The following is a 23,263-nucleotide window of genomic DNA, read 5'->3' as shown; positions in this document are numbered from 1 at the left end:
ACAATGTCAGGAGCATACAGAGGTAAAAAAGGAGCATACATAGGTGCCCCCAAATAAGTTATCCAAGGCAAGCACAAAGCTGAGTTGGGAGTCACAGGCAAAGGTTGGTTTTAGCAGCATACAATCTCATGGTCAGAAAATAAGTGAAACCAGCAACAGTGAATCTGTGAAGCTTAACGCTACAATAGACAACTGGGGACTGAAGCACAGAGGCTATAACGTCCCAGAAGCCAATTTACCTAAATTCCCCTCAGCTGCACACTGCCTCCGAGTATATACTGGGGAAGCTGAGAAACGTCTATTTAAGGCTGAATTGCTAAAGGGAAGCAGTAAGCTGCGGAGCAGAGAACAGACAACTAATTCCTTGTTCTCCTTGCTGCTGCAAGTAACACAACAGGAAATAATTAACAAGGTAAGTACTCAGGTGGCACACAATGTTGGATAGCCGGCAAGATAAACCTGTCCTAACTCTGGTTCTTTAAAACTGAGAAACCAAGCAGATTTGCTCAAACATGTGTTTCTAGAATTAGGGCAGCACACACCATTCAGAATATATAACAACTCTAGTGTGTTGATACAGGGAGTGCTTGACTGGATTTAAAAATCAGGAAGACAGTTTTTTTTTTTTACCCAGTTTTTTGTAAGAAGGAATTTTGAGTTCATTTTTTGGCACATTGTTGTACACTTATTGTCATGGTGCATTATCCCCAGCAGCTAAATAAAAGTTGTAAATGTTATTCCAACACAGAAAACCATCAGTGGCGTTTTCTTTATGTAAATTAACAGGTGAAGCGATTTCTTCTATTGTATCTATTTTTACAGTTATTATTTGTTTGTCAGTCTTCTCATTTTACATCTCTGACTTGTATTATAAAAATATACAGTATATGTAAATATAAGATGTTATACTTTGCAGACAAAAAGACAGATTTGTGCTTTCAGTGTTAGGCAGTTAAGTACTAAAGAGAATATATAATAATTGTATAGGCCTTCACTTCAAGATTATATTGTGCCTGATAGACCAAATTTCACCTAGTCTAAAGCTGCGTACACACTTCCAATTTTTATCGTTCAAAATGAACAACGAACAAACGACGAACGATCGATTGGGCAAAAATCGTTCGTAAAAAAAGTAACCAACGACGCCGACAAACGAGGAAAGTCGTTGGAAATGAACGACCGGACCGGCGGATCGGATTGGACGACGATCGTTGACCATCGTTCGTGTGTACGATCGTTCATTGATCGTCCATGGTCTGAGCATGCGTGATGAACGAACGTTCGTTCACTTCCTGTCGTGCACGTCACTTCCTGTATCGCTCAAACGATCGCATCTATTGTGTGTACAATATCTACGAACGATCGTGTCGTTATCTGTATGTACAGGATCGGTGCTATACGATCGTTCGCAGATATCGTGCAGGATCGTTCGTCGTTCGTTTACCAACGATAATAATTGGAAGTGTGTACATAGCTTAAGGCAGTTTTCCAGGAAATTATTTCAAAATGTTGGCAGTAGTAGGATGTGTGTGTATCTATGTATCTGTCCTAGAAACATTCACAGTGACATAATCAGATATTCTGCTCAGTTTGCAGCCATGACTTTCCTGCCAAAACATGAGTCATTTTTGCTTTTAAAATCATGAATAATAAATCCCAAAGAGTGATGGAGGAGCCACTGGTATAATTTTTACATGTCTGATAAATCTAACAAGATTAGTCAAACTGTTTGGATTAGGACGTAGACAGATGAGCCAATACTTTATACATTACCAGCCAGTACATACAGTTAGGTCTATAAATATTTGGACAGACAACTTTTTTCTAATTTTGGTTCTGTACATTACCACAATTCATTTTAAATGAAACAACTTGTGCAGTTGAACTGCAGACTTTCAGCTTTAATTCAGTGGGATGAACAAAAAGATTGCATAAAAATGTGAGTAACTAAAGCCTTTTTTTACACAATCACTTCATTTCAGGGTCTCAAAAGTAATTGGACAAATTAAAAAGCTGAAAATAAAATGTTAATTTGTAATACTTGGTTGAAAACCCTTTGCTGGCAATGACAGACTGTACTCTTGAACTCATGGACATCACCAGATGCTGGGTTCCTCCTTTTTAATGCTCTGCCAGGCCTTTACTGCAACGGCTTTCAGTTGCTGTTTGTTTGTGGGCCTTTCTGTCCAAAGTTTAGTCTTCAATAAGTGAAATGCATGCTCAATTGGGTTCAGATCAGGTGACTGACTAAATTCCTGGGTTGCTTTGGCTGTATGTTTTGGGTCATTGTCCATCTGTATTATGAAACGCCTCCCAATCAATGTGACTGCATTTAGCTGGATTTGAGCAGACAGTATGTCTCTGAACACCTCAGAATTTATTCGGCTGCTTCTGTCCTGTGTCACATCATGGATAAACACTAGTGTCTCAGTGCCACTGGCAGCCATGCACGCCAAGCCATCACACTGCCTCCGCCATGTTTTACAGATTATGTGCTATGCTTTGGATCATGAGCTGTTCCACACCTTGTCAATACATTTTTCTTTCTTTCTTACCATCATTCTGGTAAAGGTTGATCTTGGTTTCATCTGTCCAAAGAATGTTTTTTTAGAACTGTGCTGCTTTTTTAGATGTTTTTTTTAGCAAAGTGCTATCTAGCCTTTCTATTCTTGAGGCTTATGAGTGGCTTGCACCTTGCAGTGCACCCTCTGTATTTACTTTCATGCAGTCTTCTCTTTATGGTAGACTTGGATATCGATACGCCTACTTCCTGGAGAGTGTTGTTCACTTGGTTGGCTGTTGTGAAAGGGTTTCTCTTCACCATGGAAATCTGAGAAGCTAATGACTCTTTTCTGTTGTACTATTATCACATTATTTACCAGTACATGTAGCATATTTCACCAGACCCTTCTTTCTTCCATCTAACTGCTGCTGTACGGGGGAATCTAATTAAGCCGATACCCAACCTAAACATTTACTTTTGTCTGGTTAATGAACAATGTGGAGTCATTTTTACAGTCAGGTTGAGTGGTGCACCAATTTTGGTGTGCAGTGTCATCCATTCCATGCATTGTCTAGGTTTATGTGAACGTGTCCATAATGTTCATATTACAAAAAAAAAAAAAAATTATCTCTTTAATGACCTCCACATTTGACTCCACTAAGCAGCTTGTCATTGTACCAGCAAAATACCGATTTCATTTTCATTTGGATGTCTACATAAGTATAAGGTGGTTCCTGACATTTTGTTTCAAATAATTTCAGTTCTATGTGTTGCTTGCCTATAAAATGTATTTCTTTATTTCGTATTACAAACCTTTCAAGGAAAATGAGCATGCAGAACCTGGAACATCTGATGCTGAATTACATTATCCAATATGCTTTGTTTTTCTGTGATTTTGTCATTAGAAAGAGATGAAAACTTGCTATTAAATTAAGCTAAGGGTCTGACAATGAATGTTTAGCAAATGTAACTCTTTACCAGACTGAAGTGGAATTATTTGTTGTTGTTTTGGTTGTTAGGCTTTCTCTACAAACAGAAAACATACATCAAGGATTACACACCATCTGTTCCTGTAAAAATATAGGCATAAGAAAGCGTGTTGTGGTGATAGACTTGAAGAAATTTTATTTTTTTTGGTACAACTGACACATGTACACATACACAGTATGACTGGTCCCTTTGCTGCCTCAAAAAGGGACAGTGGTAGGTTCCGAGACATCTACTATTTGAATAGATCTTAGGCTCAAGAAGTGAACTTCTCATCTGGAAAATTGCTAGAAGTTTATTTATTGAAAATATTATTGAAAGTTAGTAATGCAGGAATCAGCACCAAGCTCTCAACCATGTTTAGTCTTATATAGTAAACTGGGTGAAATACTATTTGTGACCCCTTGTACTCAAAGTATATCCATATTTTTTATATTAGTACCTATTGTTTTGGAGTACCTGGGTATTTTAGAATTACAATTATTCATGTTGAAAATAAAAATAAAACATTGTGAGAGTGCAATTTAAATCTATTTCGCATGGAGAATGGATGGAGATCACACAAGCTTGCACAAGTAAGACACAACACACATTCCCCATTAGGAAGGAACAGAACACAGAACCAATGCAAAGACCTTGGCTTTAACAATAAGTTAGATTCCAACTTGTAATTTCCAAAAAGTTGGATTGAGAGGTTATCTTCCTTTTACCATATGAGATTAAATAAAGGTACTAACATTTATTTATTGTTTGGAAAAATATTTTTTGATCTGGGGGTCTCATACATCTCAGGACTTTTAATACATTGATGGTAATATTTGTGATGAGATGTTAATAGTTATTACTACCTAAATAAGACATGTCATTTTTTCATTCCTAGGAACCACCATTTATTGTTTGCAGCCACTGAAAACATTTACATGGCAGGGGTACAGACATTGGGTTTTAGGTTTTATGGGTATCATTACTGAGGACAATTATCTGTAATGGTGTATATGAGCATGAACACAATATGTAATGCTGTAAACCTTGGTCCAGCACCAGTCCTCCCCAGGTCCCATTTTCCCAATCTAACTCCGAACTCCTCACATTTAGCTCTTGCTCAGACTCGGCAGGCCAGTTGCACCATCTCGGCACACGGTTGCCCCCAGGATCTCTTTGTGCAAAGGACTGCTTCTGGGAAAGGACTAATGGAGAACCACAAGAGAAGAGCTCACAAGAACAGGACAGGGGATGCACTAGGAGATCAGAGAGTAACAAGGTGATCAACAAATACAGACGAGTCTAGCAGAGACAAGTCCTGGAAACAGAGCAAGGGGTCAAACATAGGTAGAAAGTCAGCAAAACAAGGTATCCAAGGACAAAGACAAAAGAGTCAGGCTCACAGGCATACTTTTGTCCAGGAAACAAACAGTTACAAGATTAGGAAACAGGCAGATTCAGCAACAGGTAATCCAAAAGATAACACCATTAGGAGGTCAACCAAGCTACAGTAAATGCTACAATGGGCAACTGGTGACTGGGAGCAGAGAAGTCATAGAAACCTAGCAGCCAATGGGTAGGCAGGGCTGTGGCCAGAAATTAATCTGCTAATTGGCTGCAACACATACTCTAAAATCCCTTTCAGCTGCGCAGAGCCTCCGCATATTTATTTCTGCTGCAAGCAATGCTGCTGAAGAGAACAAGCAGGGCACGCTACAGTGCCATGGCGTACAATATGAGATTGCTTGCCAGAAAAGTGTTTAACAGATGCATTGATTTTTTGACTTTCTATTTAAATTCTATAGCATAAAATGTTTTCAATGTGCAGCTTTTTTATTACCCATATTTACCTACCTTTACTAGTTTGTTTAAATTAGATAGCATTGAAACCATTACTCATTACCGCTGTTTACCTCAATATAATAACTTGTGTATGAACACAAGGTTCAAACCTAAAACAAAAAACGTACTTAAGGATTCACAACAATTAAAAGCATGTAACAATTCCTCAACTGTAGATTGTTTTATGCTTTTTTTCTTTGTGAATCTATAAGCACAATAAATTTTGCATTTTAGTATTTTCAGGTATGAGTATAAGCTTGCTTTTGGTATAATTGCAATAGAATTTAGGCAATTGAAAGTGACACTAGAAGGCATATGTAGATGACCATATGATTGGAGCAACAGTGTATGCGAGTCACTGAATGGAACAACCCAAGCATCAGGTAAGCCTGTGACAGAATGGGGACAGGTGAGTATTACAAAAGGGTAAGAAAAACAAGAATATGTAGCATATTAACAACAATTTTATATGTAGAATGTCACAAAAAAAATGTAATGTTTAGGCGTTGCAAAACTTTCCCGGTATTTTTACACACTCTTACAGCCCTGTATATCGTACATTCAATATTGCAATAAATGTCATGTTTACCTACATAAATATTATATACACATATATATATATATATATATATATATATTTATATACACAGTTTTTTACTGTTTCATGCTAATAGTCAATTAGAGGGAGTGGAAGGAGTTTTACCACTTCAGAGATCAGCTTTACTATCTTTAATATGCAAAATAAGTAATTTGTAGTTTAATTTACTTACCTATATATTCACCATCAAAATTGGATTCTATGCTATTGGTTATTTTGTTTTTTTATACTATTTACAGAATTTTTAAACCTGAAAGGATTTAAGGGGGTGTGTATTATTTTCTATATCTGTAAATTATAAAATTAAAAAAAAAAAGACTTAACTGTGTAGTTCCAATATGGATATCAGAGTGTGTGCAAGGTTTCTGAGGAAGGATGTGTGCGTTAGATAAGTAGAGACATCAGGCTGCTGACCTTGCTGTCCATCAGTAAAATTGAAAAGCTTTCAGAGAATGAATTCATTGCTGCAGTAAAGTAGTTCAATAAACAAAGACCGAATCTAAAATGCATCATTCTTCGCTGGATTCACAGAGGTCAGAGTAACCGAGAACTTGCTGCAACTTTCCTCTTACCTCTTGCAAGAAACCATTAAAATAAATTCACATTTCAAGGGTGCAGTCTGAAATCCCTTAAATCCTTACAGCCTTCTGATAGTGTCATTTATTTGTGAAATTTACCTTAAAAATACTCTGAGATTAATAGCAGACATGTCAGGAATGCAGAATTTGGGGCTTGACATCAAAACAGGTTGTTTTGGCTTTATAGCTGTGGTCCAATTGCTAATTCTAATAACATATCATGGGATCTATTCTTTAAAAGTTGAATTTTACAGATATGCAACTAATGGCACATAAGACTTTTTGTGCTCTCCCCTTATCCATATCTCAATGCACTTTTCTCAATACATATCCAAACATAATGCTTTGGTTCTGCAATTTCATGAAACTATCCAAATCTGTCAAAAGAAGCAGTGACAAAGACTGGTTAGGGTGGTTAAAATTGAAAGACAGGGATGATGAGCGCTGCTAATTGTTCCCACTTTGTTTCAGTGCATGTGAAATCACCCTATCTCTACCTTTGAGCATTAAGCTTACCAACTGTTATATAGGCAATTGTAAAATGGTTTGGTTGTGAAAGAATTGTTGCCGTCACAATGAACTAAAATCCAGTACCTTAAAAGTACAAAAAAAAAAAAAAAAATAGATACTGTTTAACATAAAAGTAGGAGGATAATTTGCCACTGTACATATACTCCGAGCCTAGGCCTTCTAAAACAATGTTTATTGAACTGGCAAATCCCACAGTAACAGTAGGCATGTTCAATACAAATCACAGAAAGCATTTCAGAAGAAGAATTTCATATCAGTTGTGAAGCTTGGTGGAAATGCTTGATGGAAATCAAAGGCTTGACTGTTAAAATGATATAGGGCAAGGGTGAGAGTGGAGAAGGGTTTTTTTTTGTTTTCTCCTACCTATTAAAACATAACATATTGTTGGAGCCACCTCTAGTAAGTTACTATTTAAAGGAAAGAAAAAGGGTTAAATAAAAAGAGGTTTGCGGCTCACGAAATTGCTTGCGAAACTTGTGTGTTTATTTGTAAATCTGCTTGTTCATACACAATACAAGTACAGGTTCAAAGTGTTTACCAAAAAGCCTGTTACAATACTCACAGGGTTTTGGTATCCATTTAAATTATACATACGTAATCTAAAAAGTCATAGAAAACAAAGTGGAGGTAACTGCGTTTTGCCGTATGAACTCCGACGCGTTTTGGCACAAAGGGCTTCCTCAGGGATTGGTTATTGTATAGGTGTAGCGGCCCAAATACATATATCAAAAGAATAAATATAAAAATAAAAGTCAGTAACGTTTACATTGCAATTATGTAAAAAATATGTGCACCGGGTACATTACATTCATATATCAAACACACAGTATAGAGGATGCGATTCCTTTATTAATTGTTACCTATAATTTCAGTGTTTGGTGATAGTATATACAGCATCTGAAAAAATATATATACAGTATATACATCTTATAAATACGGCCAGTGGGCCACATGCGACCCTTTTCCCATTCCCTCACTGCTCGTTGTCTTGCAGGGAATGGGGCACGCACATCCCCTATATTCCTCAATGAGATTGAGAGGAAAAGAGTAGGCGTGTCCTATAGACCTGGCAAGCCAATTGCATTTGCATGTTAGAGACCACCATGGGCCACTCCCATGGCAATGATCATTAGGGTACTGTCAATTTGCTCTGTGGCTGTGGTGACCCAAATATTTACTTGCTTGTTCACAAAACTTTAAGACGTAAGGTTACTCTTCCTCACTCCATGGATCCCTGCCTAGGGAAAGATGCTCAGTACCACTCACTGCCACCTGGAGTCAAATCTGAAGACGGACTGAGTGGCCGGTGGGGTGCCTGCTACACATAACTGACCACTTACCTTCTGTGACCCTCAATTTGGCAACTGGAAATGTGGGAGCCAGTAGGAAATGACTTTGGTCCCCCCCCCAAATAAAATTTTAAACCCATCATATCATGCTACCCCAATTTATTTGTAGGAAAAGGGAAATGTAACTGCAAGTGGGGGACTCTTGTAGCCACCTCCCCTTAAAATTTCATCACTATGGCACCATCACAAGATATGAAAATCTATACCTATACTACCATGCTAACCTGTCACACATCTGGCCACTTACCTTCTTTGAACCCTAATTTCTCAGGTATGGGGAGATGTAGGGACCTCAAGATGTAGTAAGAACATGTCCCCCTTGGCTATCTGTCACATGAATTTTATTTCTCTAGAAGTATCCATAGCAGAGATTTTGGGGTACAAAGAAGATTAGCAGGCCCCTATAACTGACAGGACGCATTGTATGCTGTAGTTTTTGCTCTGTGGTACAGGGATGGTGAGCGGGGGAGCAATATATAACCGGCTATCACTGTATGATAGATTTAGTTTTGTATCCTTTATTAGTAAAATGTTGCATTAATACAATGAGCATCAAATGGTGACTGCAGAAATTTTTGATAGTCATTTCTTTATTTGGTGCATGTATGTTACGGTAACAAGAAACATTTCAATTTAAGTTAATTTTAAATTAAAACTATTCTAGTTTTAAACATCTTTATTGTTTATTTGCACTGTGGCCCGCAATTTTTATCTCAATGACAGCAGAGGCCCTCAGATGAAAAAAGGTTGGGCACCACTGATAGGGTATATAAAAATGCAAGTTCATGGAAGGAAACCCACAAACATTTTATCTGAAGGAATGAAATAGAATTTTAGCTGTTCTTTTAAATCTTTCCCTTTGTAGACACAATATGAATGACATTTTAATGCTTGCCTATTCATTGGTCAAAAACATGTCACCTAACAAATTAGGATCACAATTGGTTCTTTGGGTTTACATGACTGTATAAAAGTCACAAAAGTGGAGTTGTTGTAACCACCAAAATCTTAAAATGCAAGTTTATTTATTAAATAATTAAACCAACTGATTAACAGATTTACCTTTGTTCCAGGGTTATTAAATTAGGCTCAGAGACTTGGGCTTCTGTTACCTGTGGACAATCTTACCAGATCCATGCATGATCCCTAAAAAAGTGAAGTCCAAGAATATTAAAAAAAAAGTTATAGGCGGTGTTTGGGTCCAGAATGCACATTCAGACCTCCTACTGTGTATATCCTATCATATTGCTACCTAGACATGATTAAAGGTAGATTGGGACTCTGGAAACGGTAGTAGCTTTGGTCTTTTTTATTGCTTTGATTTAAGTTGATAGGTGTGGTAACCACAGAAAACCACCCATCTACATGCTAAGTGTTTGGCATGGCCTAACCAATGCTTCATTCCTTATAAAGTGAAGTGAATGGAAGGTGCACAGATTGAGTAACTGTGCCATGCTCCTGGTTTACAAAAGGAACGTGAAGGGCCAGGATCGACACACATTTTTAGTTTTTTCCTAATAAACGGCAAATAAACAAAAAAAAAAATGTTTTAAAAATATTCCGAAATTACACACTTTTATATATCATAATCCAGTCTGTATATGGCCATCAAGGACTCCTGCTCTAGGTGAACGTTATATAAAAAAAAGGTTAAGCAAATTTGCAGGTGCTTGCTGTATACATTATAATGAACAATTATTTCATATATAAAAACATTTACATTTCCTGTATAAAAACCATAACTGACCGAAAAGGCCAATCTTTCCTCAATGGATCAATCAAAAAAATAAAGGACAGATAAAAGGATTACATTAAATAGACAGTATTTATTTAACAAGGCAAAATTCACAAACGTAAAATTGTAACAGCAGTAGAAACACAAACATTAAGAGAGCAGGAAAGAGCAGATTCCTTCCACCCAATGGGAACTATACTCCGACATTTCACCTGCAGACAGATACAGATCTTAAGGACATTGTAACAATGAGAATAAACCATTTACAAGGAAAAAAAAACATTGTTTTGACATCAGATTTCAGAGGGATGTTAAGTGTAACTTTGTGTTCTTTTCCAAACTGTTTTAAGCAGATGTTACTATCACAAAATAACTGTACCCTATAGACCTCAACTTCTGTCCAAACACAATCTGCATGCCATTGGCAATCCGAAATCCCACTGCCACTTTGTGTTAACAAATAGTATACATTTTTAAATTTTTTTTCCCCCACATTCATAACAGCAGCACATTTCTAATCCTTCACAAATGAAACGTTAATGCTGAACTCCAACTTTGCCTTACTTTGTGTTAATACATAGTGACACCTCTTCTGTTCAGAAAATAATACTCTTTGGAGGGTGAGAAACTCCAATAAATGAATAGGCACCCCCACATTGCAAGGCTAATGGACTACAGACAACAAGCACTGTACTCAACACTGCACCGTCCATTGTCCAACTCATTCAGCTTTCACTGTTTGAGTTCCCATTCACATCCAGGCAGTGTAACGTGATGGCTCTACTTTCTGTTCATATTCATTATTACATGGTAGTGATTACTCCGCAACCTGAAAATGACATTAGTTGCCCCACCAGCTCCACTCACTGATGAGGGGAATCAAGTAAACAGCAGATTTCTAGTAAAACTGAGGATTTTTCTTATTTACGACACAGGATAAGGAGAGGTATTTGTGTTTTTTTCTTAGAGGCTAGAGTTCAGCCTAAATACATTTTATTATTTTGGAACTGAACACAAGCATTATAAAAGGCAGACATTTTCTTGATTGTTATCTTTAAAAAAAAAAGACATTTTTTATTGAGCAAAAGGGAGCAATCAAGTATTTGTAAACAGAGATGCTGGCAAACTTTTAAAGAATTGTAGTGGTTCATTAACACTGCCACATACATAGCATCCAATTAATATTAATGATTATTAGCTAGTTACCTAGTATGTTGTGTATGGCTGTCTTCTTAAAATTGTGGTTTAGTAGGTAGTAGCAGCCAGTCATCAGCATTTAGTAAGGAGACAAGACTAACAAATTAATTATAACTTGGTAGCTAATGGTCACATTTTTTATTTTGTCCAATATTAAAAGGCTTAGCACCAAACCTTGGACATAGTTTGTATGTTTAGCAACCAAATAAATCAGCCATGTATTGTGACATTAGTCATCTGTGTTTCAGTATCAAATCCTCAAAGCTCATAAGTCAAATATCTGTTTTATCTACCTCCAATTATGTGGTAAAAGGAAAGTTTATGCAATACCAAAAACATCCATTTCATTGAGCCCCTGTACCAAACAGATCATGACGTCCCAATGGCACCAGTATTTTTTAACATTCCAACAAAATATTTTTAATTCATCTGTGTTCTCTTCTAATTATTAAAGAATTTTTAACTTTAAACATTCTGCAAAAAAATTATATAATGATCAAAAATGACACATGGGTATAGTATATTCATTTAACTAATATTGTCTTTTCTCTTACAAAAGTACGGTTTATTATCGTTTTGTAAGCATTCAGCTAGCTTAATTATTGAGGTGATGCTCAAATTATCCCATGCAGGGTGATAATTCAGTTTGCTAAGTGAACAAACTAACTTACTCAGTAGATCAACTCCAATGGCACATTATTCAGAATCTATTTTAACAAAATAAATTATAATTTTGTTTTGGAGTGAAAGGAAAAAAATACATAACATTTGATCTCCCCAGTAACAAACAAACATGGTTGAAAATACAATCATAAAATGGGACAGCAATACCCATGTATAAATGCTTTGCATTATGGTTCAAGGTAACATATTGCAATTTAGGAACTAATCATATATCTTTATAATTCAGATATCAGTAAGTGAACCACACAAATCTTTTCCATGATAGTCATTCTTTTCTGTTATTGTGAAATATAGTCACTGTAAAAATATTTAGGGGTCAGATAAACTCAAGAACCTAAAAACATGGTTGTCGTGAAATCTATTAAAGAGAACAGACCTTCAGTATTGGTAAATTACATACAGAGGCTTATCATAAATAGGAGCGTGTTGTGATTCTATGGGGACATCTTTCCAGACACAGCTGACATCCCGTCTGATAATCATACAGAAAGGGGCCGCAGTAAGCCTTTTGTTTAGCTTTAAACAGCTGAGGATAGAAAGTTGAATGTTCTCCACTATGGAGCACAAATTTATAAAACATGTTTGCAAACTGTTTAACTGGTTGTTTTTTTTTGCTGGCAATTCAATAAAAAAACACAGGCTTTGGAAATCAAAAAGTAGATTTGCATCCGATTTAAAGTACCAATCACACTTGCAATTTAAAACCTTCAATCAAGTTATCAAGGGAATATGGTGTTTCATGGGGAAAATTTGAGGAACTCAAATGAGTCTTCTAATGCTACAAAAATAAACTTTTTAAAAAACGTATATGTAATTATTGCATTCACCATGCCCCAAAAAAATGAACTCGGGTCCACAATCTGCTCAGTTCACTTGATCTCTTTACACGATAATACAGTATTGCTGAAGTTTTTTGCAGAAATATTGTTACATACGCTCACACACTGCAAACTAGGGATCAATTTCCCTTCTTGCTATTGGTTGTAGGACAACTAGTGTACAGAAAAGTATATATGGAAATCCAACAAAATGCATTTTTAAATACCAAGCAGTTTAAGCTGTAGATAGTAGTATTGCAACTTTTGGGACACAAAGCCCAACATCATCATATATCAAAGGACAGGCAGGGTACCCAAGTCTTTTCCATTCAAGTGGATTACCTCCATAAATTATGCCTAAACTAAAACTGTAAATTAAAGAAAGTCATCTTTAAATCCACAAAGTACCACTGAGATTTTATTTCCATTCTGTAAACCATAAATAGGACAGTCCAAGTTTCTTTAGCTGCCACAAATTCAGTGCTACAAAGTCCGGACTGCAACTGGATAGAGCAAAGACATATGTTCAGCTCCCTTTATTGGTAACTTTCGTGTGGTGTAGTAATGGATAATTTCCGGCACACTGTTAAAGGGTTGGCTGTTCTGTCCCAATATATATTGGTTTTCTTTGGTACGTGAGAGCTTCATGTGCATGAATCCTTGGCTACTCCTAGAAAAGAACAAAAGAAATGAATGTAATAGTCACTCTTTAGCCTTGTTTAAATTACAACAGATAAGTAATATATTATGTATGCAACAATACAATAATATTTCCTGAAACTCTAATATTAAAGGCATAAAAAATAGAGTTTTTGATTTATACATTGCTTTCATTGTATTAATTTACAATATGTGGAAAACACAAACAAAAATGACTACCTTGGTGATTGTGCTAACAATTGATGGTAATGTCTGTTAAAGTTTCAATTTTGCTAGTATGTTTACACAGATTATAAATTAGTTTTATATATTTGAATCTTTACTGTACAAACTCCAATTATTTGCCTCCAAAATGCCATAAAAAACAGAATTTTGGTTTATATTTGGATCACAACAGTAAATGGCACTGGTGTTGTCATGTACGGCATGTAAGAAAATTGCTGTAAGAAATATGTACAGTTATTGAAACAGAGACCTATAGTAACAACTCGAAAATACAAAATACTTTTACATATTACACAAGATAAATATAGGTTAATAGGTTAAAATATAGGTAATTTTTTGTAATAATTTAAATGTGTGTTATATACGTATAATTTACAGAATGATTAACAGTTGGCATTACTGTTATGGGTACAAGAACAGATTTTACAAAATCTGTGCTGGCTGGATAATAAAAGAATAAATGACTAAACAACTTGAGTAATACCAATATATATAACTTTCTAACAAAATGGAATAATCCTTTAGTACAGTTTTCCAGTAAAAAAAAAATAGTCCCGTTTTCGGAACTCTCTACTTTCCCTCCTGTAAAAACAGCAGGATGGAGGGAATTGTAAGAAACTAACAAATGGTGTGATTGCCAATAAAATGCAGAATGAAAGTCTATTGGAAGTGCCCATGTGTCCATTTTGTGTGTTTAGTTCAGTGCCGCAAGTGAAATACCAAGAACTTAACCTCTTCCTGTTTGACAATCCTTTTCTCTAGGGGCTATTTACTATAGGGTAACCTTACTGCTCTTTGCCTTTAACACTTGTATTTCAGTAGCAACTTCAATTAAGAACATTTTTTTTTACATATAGGGTGTAATTTATTAAAGCTCCCCAAGAGAAGATAGATCGTCATGCAAGAACCATGCAAGAACCACAAATTAACAGTTTTTTTTTAACAACAAGTGGAATGGGTGGTGTGCATGTATTGTATACTTGATATCAGAGCCAGACACCTATTTTGAACTCTCTCTCTCTCTCTCTCTCTCTCTATATATATATATATATATATATATATATATATATATATATATATATATATATATATGACTATGAAAAAGACTTCCTTATTTATAGTCAAATTAGTTGTGTTGACATATGCGGTAAACATCAGACAATCACAAACCCTAATACAGTAGTTTTATTTGAATACTAGAAGAAATAGGAGTGAATCAATGATATTGTGATTCTAAGAAAACAGTTGTGTTTTAAAAAGCTACTAACAAACACACAAAAAAAAACTTACAAAGATGTATCTAAAGTAATATACATAGAAGGCAATGCTGAAGCACAGTAAATGATTCAAGGTATACTATTAGAGCTACGCTGTCTTTTCTCATTAGGCTCAGGCAGGTTATCAGGAGAGGTTTGTCCTGGCTTTCAAACCATCTGCTGGATGAATGGCTCTCAGGGGAAAGACGCACAAGTGCTGGAGAGGACAAGCAGAGATGAAGTATATATCTCCACAGTGTGACAGCATTACAATTTAATTAACTCTTTCGCTTCTACTGGGAATAATTAAATGGATGCACAACAATATAGCTAGACCACCAGAACACTAAATAATAATAAGAAATAAAAAAAAAAGGAACACACAGGGTATGTTTGACAAATATGTACTATAATTTTTATGTTGCTACAAATATGTAGATGTAAACCAGTAAATATCACCAATGCTGGACAAATCATAAATATTCCTAGTTTCTAAAACTTAAATCATAAAATACTTAAATCTAATTTTAGTTTTTTTAGGTCACAAATCTTTAAAATGTATATACATAGTCTACAGAAGTGACTGCTACGTCTCTAGACCACTGTTTTGTGTACATTTTAACATGAGGGAACCCCTTTAAAAACTTTTATGTCTTCAGAGAACCCCTACCATAATTATTATATATTCATAACTCACAGTACATTAGTGTAGTGGCCAGGGGGAAGAATCTCACGCTTACAGATAGCCAAAAAGATCATTAGTGTCAGTTAAACAGAGAGTCACAAACTGCTCATTGCTCAGGGAACCCTTAGCAACCTCTGAAGGAACCTTATAGCTCCGCGAAACCCTGGCTGAGGAACACTGCTCTGGAACCTATGACGGCAAAGTGCCCAGAACCAGTGGCTGCAAAACAAGTTTAAATAATCACTTAGATTAAAAACTAGTTTGAAGTGTTTGGGGAAAATATAACGTAGTATATTGGCACAATCACTGGCACTAAGCACTGTGGCCAAATATCTCCCCTGTGGTCTTGTCCGTCCAAAGGACTTTGACATAGAAAACCTTGTGTTTTTTTTTTTCATATGTACCTTTGCAAACCTAAGCTATGCTGTAAAGTGGCTTTCTCCTTGCAATCCTTCCAAACAAGCCATACTTTTTTTTTTCCAGCTGCACTCTCATGAACCAAATTAACATGCTATCTGAGCCCTGTAGAGTCCAAGATGTAGCTTGGTTTTGTTTTGTTTTTTGCAATTTTAAGTATTGCATGTTCTGACCTTGCTGCGAATTATCTGGGGTATCAACTTCTATGATGATTGGTTTTGAATGCTTTCCACTTGGAAAAAATCCTTCACAATTCAAATAATGGACCAGCAACAATTGTTTCTCTAGGATCAGTGCTAGAGACAGTGCTTGACTTTTTTAAAATAATGGCAGTGTTATATGTCATGTGTTGCCTAAATTAAAAAGGATCTGTAATTTTAAAAATAAGGCTATGTACACGTCAGATGATTCTCGCCCGATAACCGTCTCATGGCTAGTATCGGATGAGAATCTAGTGTGTGTACAGCGCTCATCGTAGACCTGTCCTGGCAGATCCACGAATGATTGTAATGCAAGTGAAGGGGAGAGCACAGCTGGGTTCTGCTCCGTCGTTCTCCCCCCTCCCCTCTCCATAGAGCAGATCGGCACTGTATGTACAGAGCTCGATCATTTATCTTTCAGGATTTTGTCGCTGGAAAAGATTGTGAAAGATCCTTTTCAACAACAAAAATCTAACGTGTGTACGTAGCCCTAGGATAGAAATCAGATGAGTAAGTGTCTAAAAGAGACACTAATGTGTACTGGGATAACACCGTAGACTTGAAATGAAGTTGATCACACATTTACTGTAGAATTTCACTGGCATTTGCATCAAAAAATTATTTGTTGGATATTTGTTCTTTAGACTGTAACACCAGCTTATTCACCTGATTGGTAATAAATCACTATTATATTATGATTAACATAAAAGTGGAATAAGAGTATTAGTCATTTATCAAATGAATTTTTGCTTTATGTACACCAAATGCAAAATCTTGCTGTAAATACAATTTATATTAGCCTTTTTTATAATGACCTTCTATTAGCCACTGTTATATAATAAAACATGACACAAAGGAACTGAATCTTTGTTCTTACAGTATTAATTTGATTAATAAACCCATCCATTGCTTCAAGCAAAACACAATAGATAAATTGTCTCTATTGAGCTATCAAGGTCTCTAAACCAACACTGACAGCTCAATATACAAGAAGATTTATAGCAAAAACCTCATTTATATCTTTTGGTCCTGCTGCATTGTCAACTGAAGACTTATTTAAGTGCAGGGAAAGATTTATCAGGCTTTCCTACATCTGGTGGTTAATCAATTGGATATAAACTGAAAAGTACTTATAAAGTGACTCTGATGCCACTTCAAATTAATTTTCTTTGTCTCTGACTTGTGAAGGATAAATATCAGCCACAAAACATATCATTCTGAAGAGACATATGTACTGCAGGGAAAAGCTGCCAGATACAGGAATGGGAACCTTGCCCACAAGTTGGTCGTTTTTCTACTGCAAAGACTTTAGTAACCTGAAGGAAGTTTATATTTTTTTTATCTTTTTACCCCTCCATGTATCAAAAAGTCTAATTCAACTTCCTGACTTGGTCACTATAAAGTTGTACACTTTTTGTCCTTGACGTTGGTTGATTTTCTTAAGTTGCGAAAAACTGATATAGTTATTCCCCAGATCCAAACTGAAAATAAAACGAAGAGGAATGAACAGGAAATATACCTCTTTATTATGTCATGAACCATAATTTTACCACCATCTGTTTTGGCTCTTTTTCAGGTGCCTCAATTTATGCCATAGACACTCACAATAATACCAATTAGTGTGAAGAATCCAAGAATGAATTTTTGCAAAACGATCTTTGTAAATACCACAAAAAGTTATAAAATATGATACACATTCAACTTATCAACCCGTCAGTAGTTTAATCCTATATTTTTTTTATAACACCTTAAATATGTAGACTTTATAAGTCCTAAACACCAGGAATATATTTTAAAATAATCCAATTTTGCTGTCTTAAATAATAATTAAATTTAGCTGCCAAAAAGTTACAAATTAGTTATACAGTAGGCAGGGTTTTAGTAAAGTTTGCCTACAGATTTTCATCATATTCCTCATTCATAAGAGTAGGCAGGTGACACAAATTACAGAGGTGCAAAATTGGACAGTAGTGTGGCTTTTTTAGCTGAACTGTGGCAGAGATATGTAGAATAAAAAAGCCCCGTGAATCTCTCGCAATGTTATGCTTGTCTGCTCAAGGAGGTGGGCATGGTTGAACTACAACAGGAAAATTATCTAACTAGCTCCCTTGACGGGAGCAGAGGCTGCAGGTCAGTAATCCTGGATTATGTTAGAAAAGGACCAGAAAATTTACAACTCTACAGGTGAGTCTGCTTCGTGTTTGTGGTTGCATGCAAATAAATGTAACTTTGTGTTTTACCATGATTTATAGTGGCCATTTTTGTGCATCAACAAGCATGACTGCATGTCAAGGCCCATTTACATTATTTTAGTGCATGCATTTTGTATGATACCGCTGTAGAAATAATTAATAACTTGTCTACAGTTCATATATTATGCACCATTAAAACACATTTAAAGATACTTTATGTACATTTAATGCACACTACCATTACCTTTTATTGGTAGCACACAAACAGACTGCATTTCCTGTACCATAATTATGTGTTTGCTGTGGTTTTCTCATCCGCTAACTGCGTCATAACCCTAGCAAAATAAACTCTCCTATAGCTGTTTCTAGAACATAGATTTAAGGTAGTTTTAGATTTAGGAATTCATAATTACCTTTCTAATAGGAAATTACCAGACCATATTTCTGTATCATGTTATAATATATTAACATTTTTAAAAAAATATAGTTTGGGTAATATTTGTATGAGTATCATGTGGTTGATATACTGTAAACTATTATGTATTTTAATCTGCTTGCTTCTATGTATGTCACAGTCCGAATTTTTATTTTTTAGGAAAGTCCTATCTATGCTAGGAGTTGTCAGTGATTTCATATGGGCGGAATACCTTGTACAATCCTTAAAGTATGCTGAGAAAATCTTGGGGACAGGGTGATTAAAACAAATCTTTGCCCTGAAAAGGCAACAAACTGGTTAACTTTAAAGGAAAGGTCCACAAACCAGATTTCTGTGGTATGAAGAATCTAAAAACATTTAAATGTTAAATATAAAAACTTCAATGCCATACTTTCTTTAACCTTGAAGGTTAAGCTGTACGCTTCTAATTAGTATTTTCCATTTTTCCATTTCACAATACAAGGCGAATGTTAAGAATATTGGGCTGACTGTAATATACAAATTGCACTTATTAGACCTACTTTACTTCCTGACATCAGAAGCTTTAAATAAAATAAATGTATAAAGAGTTTATTACTCCACACAAGAAGTCATTACATACAGAAGTTCTCCTACTGTGGAAAATGAAATTTACCAAATGTCCTAATAAACATGCAAAGACTTAAGCTGAACACGAAGCTTCATTTGTCTTTTTGTAGGCAGACTTCTCATGTCCTGAAGTTACGTGGTCGTTTTTTCTTGTGCTCTGTAGGATCTGCAGGCTAAGCACTGGAGGTTTCTTTGACTGATTTGGTCAAACCTTAATTCTGGGAGGGAGGACTTCCGATATTGTCAGGTTCCCACCTGCCTGTCTGCTTGTGCCGTCATTGTCCATCCTCTTTCATCAATCTGCTGCCTGTCAAACCATTCAATTGAAGGCAATGCACATGTCATCAACATGATATGCTAAGATTTATCTAAAGATAAGTAAAATTAAATTAGAGTAGCAGTTTGTATTGACAGGGGTAAAAGGTAACCATGCTGTGGGGACTGGATTAGAATTGAAATTTAGGTTTACCAATAATAGCATATAGTAATCACACTTACTATTAATATTACTGTTATTACTAAGGCAACAATTGTAATTCATTTTGCTTAATTTCTTTAGTAAAATCACAATATAAACAACAATTCAAATGAAATGTACAGTTCATCTTGAACTACTACAAAATAAGTACATAGAAATATATCACCACACCAGTCCCCCAATTTACTATTGCACTCTTCACCTATAGCAAGCCCCTGCTCAGCTTTGGGGGACTTGTTGTGTTTCCCAGCACACGGTTGCCCCCAGGAGTGCATAAGGGATGGTGTCTGGGGAAGGCCTGGCAGAGGCATATAAAGCAGTATCAAGATTGCAAAAAGAGACAAGTCTAGGACATAGAGCAAGAGGTCATACACAGAATCTGTCCACCAGATGAGGTACACAGGGGCAAGACACAAGCAGAGTGGGGATCACAGTTTAAAAACTCCCAGGGGTCAGGAACAGGCAAGGTCAGCAACAGTAAATCACACGAATACACACCAGCAGCAAGTCAGCCTAGTTTACCGCTTTACCAGGCACTGGTGACTAGGATTAGAGAGGCTATAAAGTCCCAGCAGCCAATGGCAGTAAAGAATAGAGTCAGGTGATCAAGTGATCTGCCTCTAAAATCTCATTCAGCTGTGCACTGCCTCAGAGTGCGTGCAGGGGATGCCGACAAAGTATCTCAGGATGCATGGCTAAAGGGAAGCAAGTGCTGCAGCTATTTCTTTATTCTTCTTGCTCCTGCAAGTGATATTGCTGGACAAAATAAGCTGTGCGCACAGCACTGAATCACCGGTGTGAAAGGCATTTCCTAACAATCACCCTATTAAAACCCATTAAGGCTATCTGTCCTTGGATAGATCTTGGGAAAATGTCACAGAACACTGCATAGATGCAGCACTAGGATACTATAGTTTTTTTCCAAAAAATATTGATAAAAAAAGAGATGAAGTATTCAAGTTCAATGGATCTCACTAATGCATAGACCCTATAACTGCAAACACACACACAAACTAGAGTATCACCGGGAACTGGTTACCAGCCTTTACAAAAGTTTTAATGGTCCAAGACCATTACCTTTTGGAAAATGCAGAGGTTTGAAATCAACATTTCTTAGTTTGTATTACAACACATACCTGAAATGCTGAAATATAATTTAGCACAGATAAATTTGCCAGGCTTGTGTGATTCAGAATATTGCCCCCCAGGTATATGGCTCATTTTCTGTTCATGACATTTTGTGTCCTCTATCTTTAATGAGCCTGCAGCGCTGGAACTTTTGGCATTTTACTGACATTTCCTCTTAAAGAAAAGATAGAATATCATGTAGCTGCACAAGCAGTATGTGTTTTCTGCAACTGTTATCAGAGTTTGTCTGAAAAGTGTGCCTGTCACACTCAAAATTCAATAAAATTTCAATAAAATCAGAAATAAATAGCACTATCACCCAAGTAGTAAAAAAGTGATTTTACTATGTAGAGGGGGAAGTGATTTTACTATGACACACACTTCTCTTATCTGTAGCGGATAAAGAATGAGGCCAACTCATTCATAATAAAATTACATTCTTTGCTTTCATGACTATTGGTGTGGTCCCAGACTGGTAGATAATTTCATGCAAATAATAGACCAAAAAAAAAAATTTGAACATAAAAATAAACCTTAGTTCAGCAAACAGGTAAATGCAGCCCACACAGGTGATTTCTTCTCCTTTCTCCACTATATGAGTTGATTGCAACAAGTGAACCAGATAGAGTTGTTTGGTTTTATGAAGCCAAGTTCAACCAGCCCTAAGATGGGCATATGTATACAGAAGTCTCCCTGAAACATCAGCTGATCATTAAACTCATTGTAATCCCCTCTATGACACAGATGACTTTGTGATTTAAACACACATTTGTCAGTTGATGGTACACAGACATTACTAGGCTACAATCTGGAGGCAATAATGCAGTCTCATTGAATTTGGCACCATTTCTATATTTGTAATTTTGGAGTTTTGCTACCAATAGGAGATGGAATGTGTGGTCTTACAATCGGTGCACCTGTACATCAGTGGTTGGGTGGTCAATATTTTTCTTGTTGCCTTTTCTAGCTGTGGGATGTGCCAAAACAGCTCAGATGCTCCTGAATGGCATTGATGCCCTCACAAGGCCTGATCTGTAGATGAACCAAGTTGCTCACTCTTGGCTGGTAAGTTGCTCAGTCTTGGCTGGTGAAACAAGGGGCTTGGAATCAAGTGGGGTTTCCGTTTTCAGATATTGTGCATTTAGGAGTTGTGTCTGTTTGACTGTCATTTTTTTTTAAATAGCTTTTTTTCCTCTTTACTTGCTGACATTTAAGGGGGAGAGGTCAAGGTTTCACAGGTGATTTAAGTTCTGGGCAGACTCACCTTGAGTTTGCTTACTCTTGGCTAGTGAAACAAGTGGCATGAAATCAAGTGGATTAAGAAAACAGGAGTTTGAAAACAAAAGGAGTTGAATCCTTATTGTAATTACAAACTGTAGGCACATTTTTAAAACTCTGTGAAAACAAACCTTGTAACTGGGAAAATGAGTGGCAGCAAGGTGGAAAGTTTGGTTCCGTGCACGTCTGCCATATGTACGCACAAATGGAGCAACAGCTGCTAGGTGAATACCGCTGTGACAGATGTGAGCAAGTCGCCCTTCTGGTATCTCACATTGGAGAGCTGGAGAAGCGCATTGCAACAATGAAATCACTGGAAGACCTTAAGAAGGGTTTCCTGCTCACTGAGCAGGTAGTTAATGGCTTAGAGGTGGAGGGTGGAGAGGTTATGCAGGATGAACATGTAGGGGAGTTGGGTTACTATAGTTGGAGAGAGTGGTAGGGGCACCCAGAAATGGAAGGCCAGCAATATGTTTGGGCACCCTAACAAATTTGCAATGTTATGTGAAGATGTGCAGGTGGCAGACCCAGTGGTGGCAACCCTAGATGTTAATGCTACACCTAACAGCCGGGAGAGCAGCCCATCTAGTAGAGGTGGGGAAGGCAATGCAGGAAGGTTTAGACCACACATGTCAAACACAAGGCCCGCGGGCCAAATCCGGCCCGCCAGGCCTTGCAATGTGGCCCGCACCGCGCTGTCATCACTGCACGCCGCTGCGTTCCATCACAATGACGCGCGGTGACATAGGAGGCTTGTGATCTCGCCGGCCGTACTTGCTATCTATTACGCATGCGCATAGATAATAAGTCACGCGAGATTCAGGAGGCGTGACCTATAGTCCGGCATCCGATGTGGTTGTGCGGGTGGCAGAGCAGAGGAGAGAGTGAGTGTGCGGGCATAAAAAATACACAGCAG

At 36.7% G+C, this 23,263-nt stretch overlaps 1 protein-coding gene across 1 annotated transcript in view; it reads right to left on the bottom strand.

Annotated features, from left to right (window-relative positions):
* Positions 1-10,176: 10,176 nt before the first annotated feature.
* LOC140322528 (SH2 domain-containing adapter protein F-like) overlaps positions 10,177-23,263 on the bottom strand; it is a 54,233-nt gene continuing 41,146 nt past the window's right edge. Inside the window, exon 4 of the mRNA XM_072399085.1 lies at positions 10,177-13,474. Coding sequence (XP_072255186.1) covers positions 13,288-13,474 — 187 coding nt within the window. The 3' untranslated portion in view covers positions 10,177-13,287. The remainder of the gene's footprint in view (positions 13,475-23,263) is intronic.

The sequence above is a fragment of the Pyxicephalus adspersus genome, chromosome 2, assembly GCF_032062135.1.
Source record: "Pyxicephalus adspersus chromosome 2, UCB_Pads_2.0, whole genome shotgun sequence".
Taxonomy (NCBI): Eukaryota; Metazoa; Chordata; class Amphibia; order Anura; family Pyxicephalidae; genus Pyxicephalus; species Pyxicephalus adspersus.
This window is presented reverse-complemented; position numbering and strand designations above follow the sequence as displayed.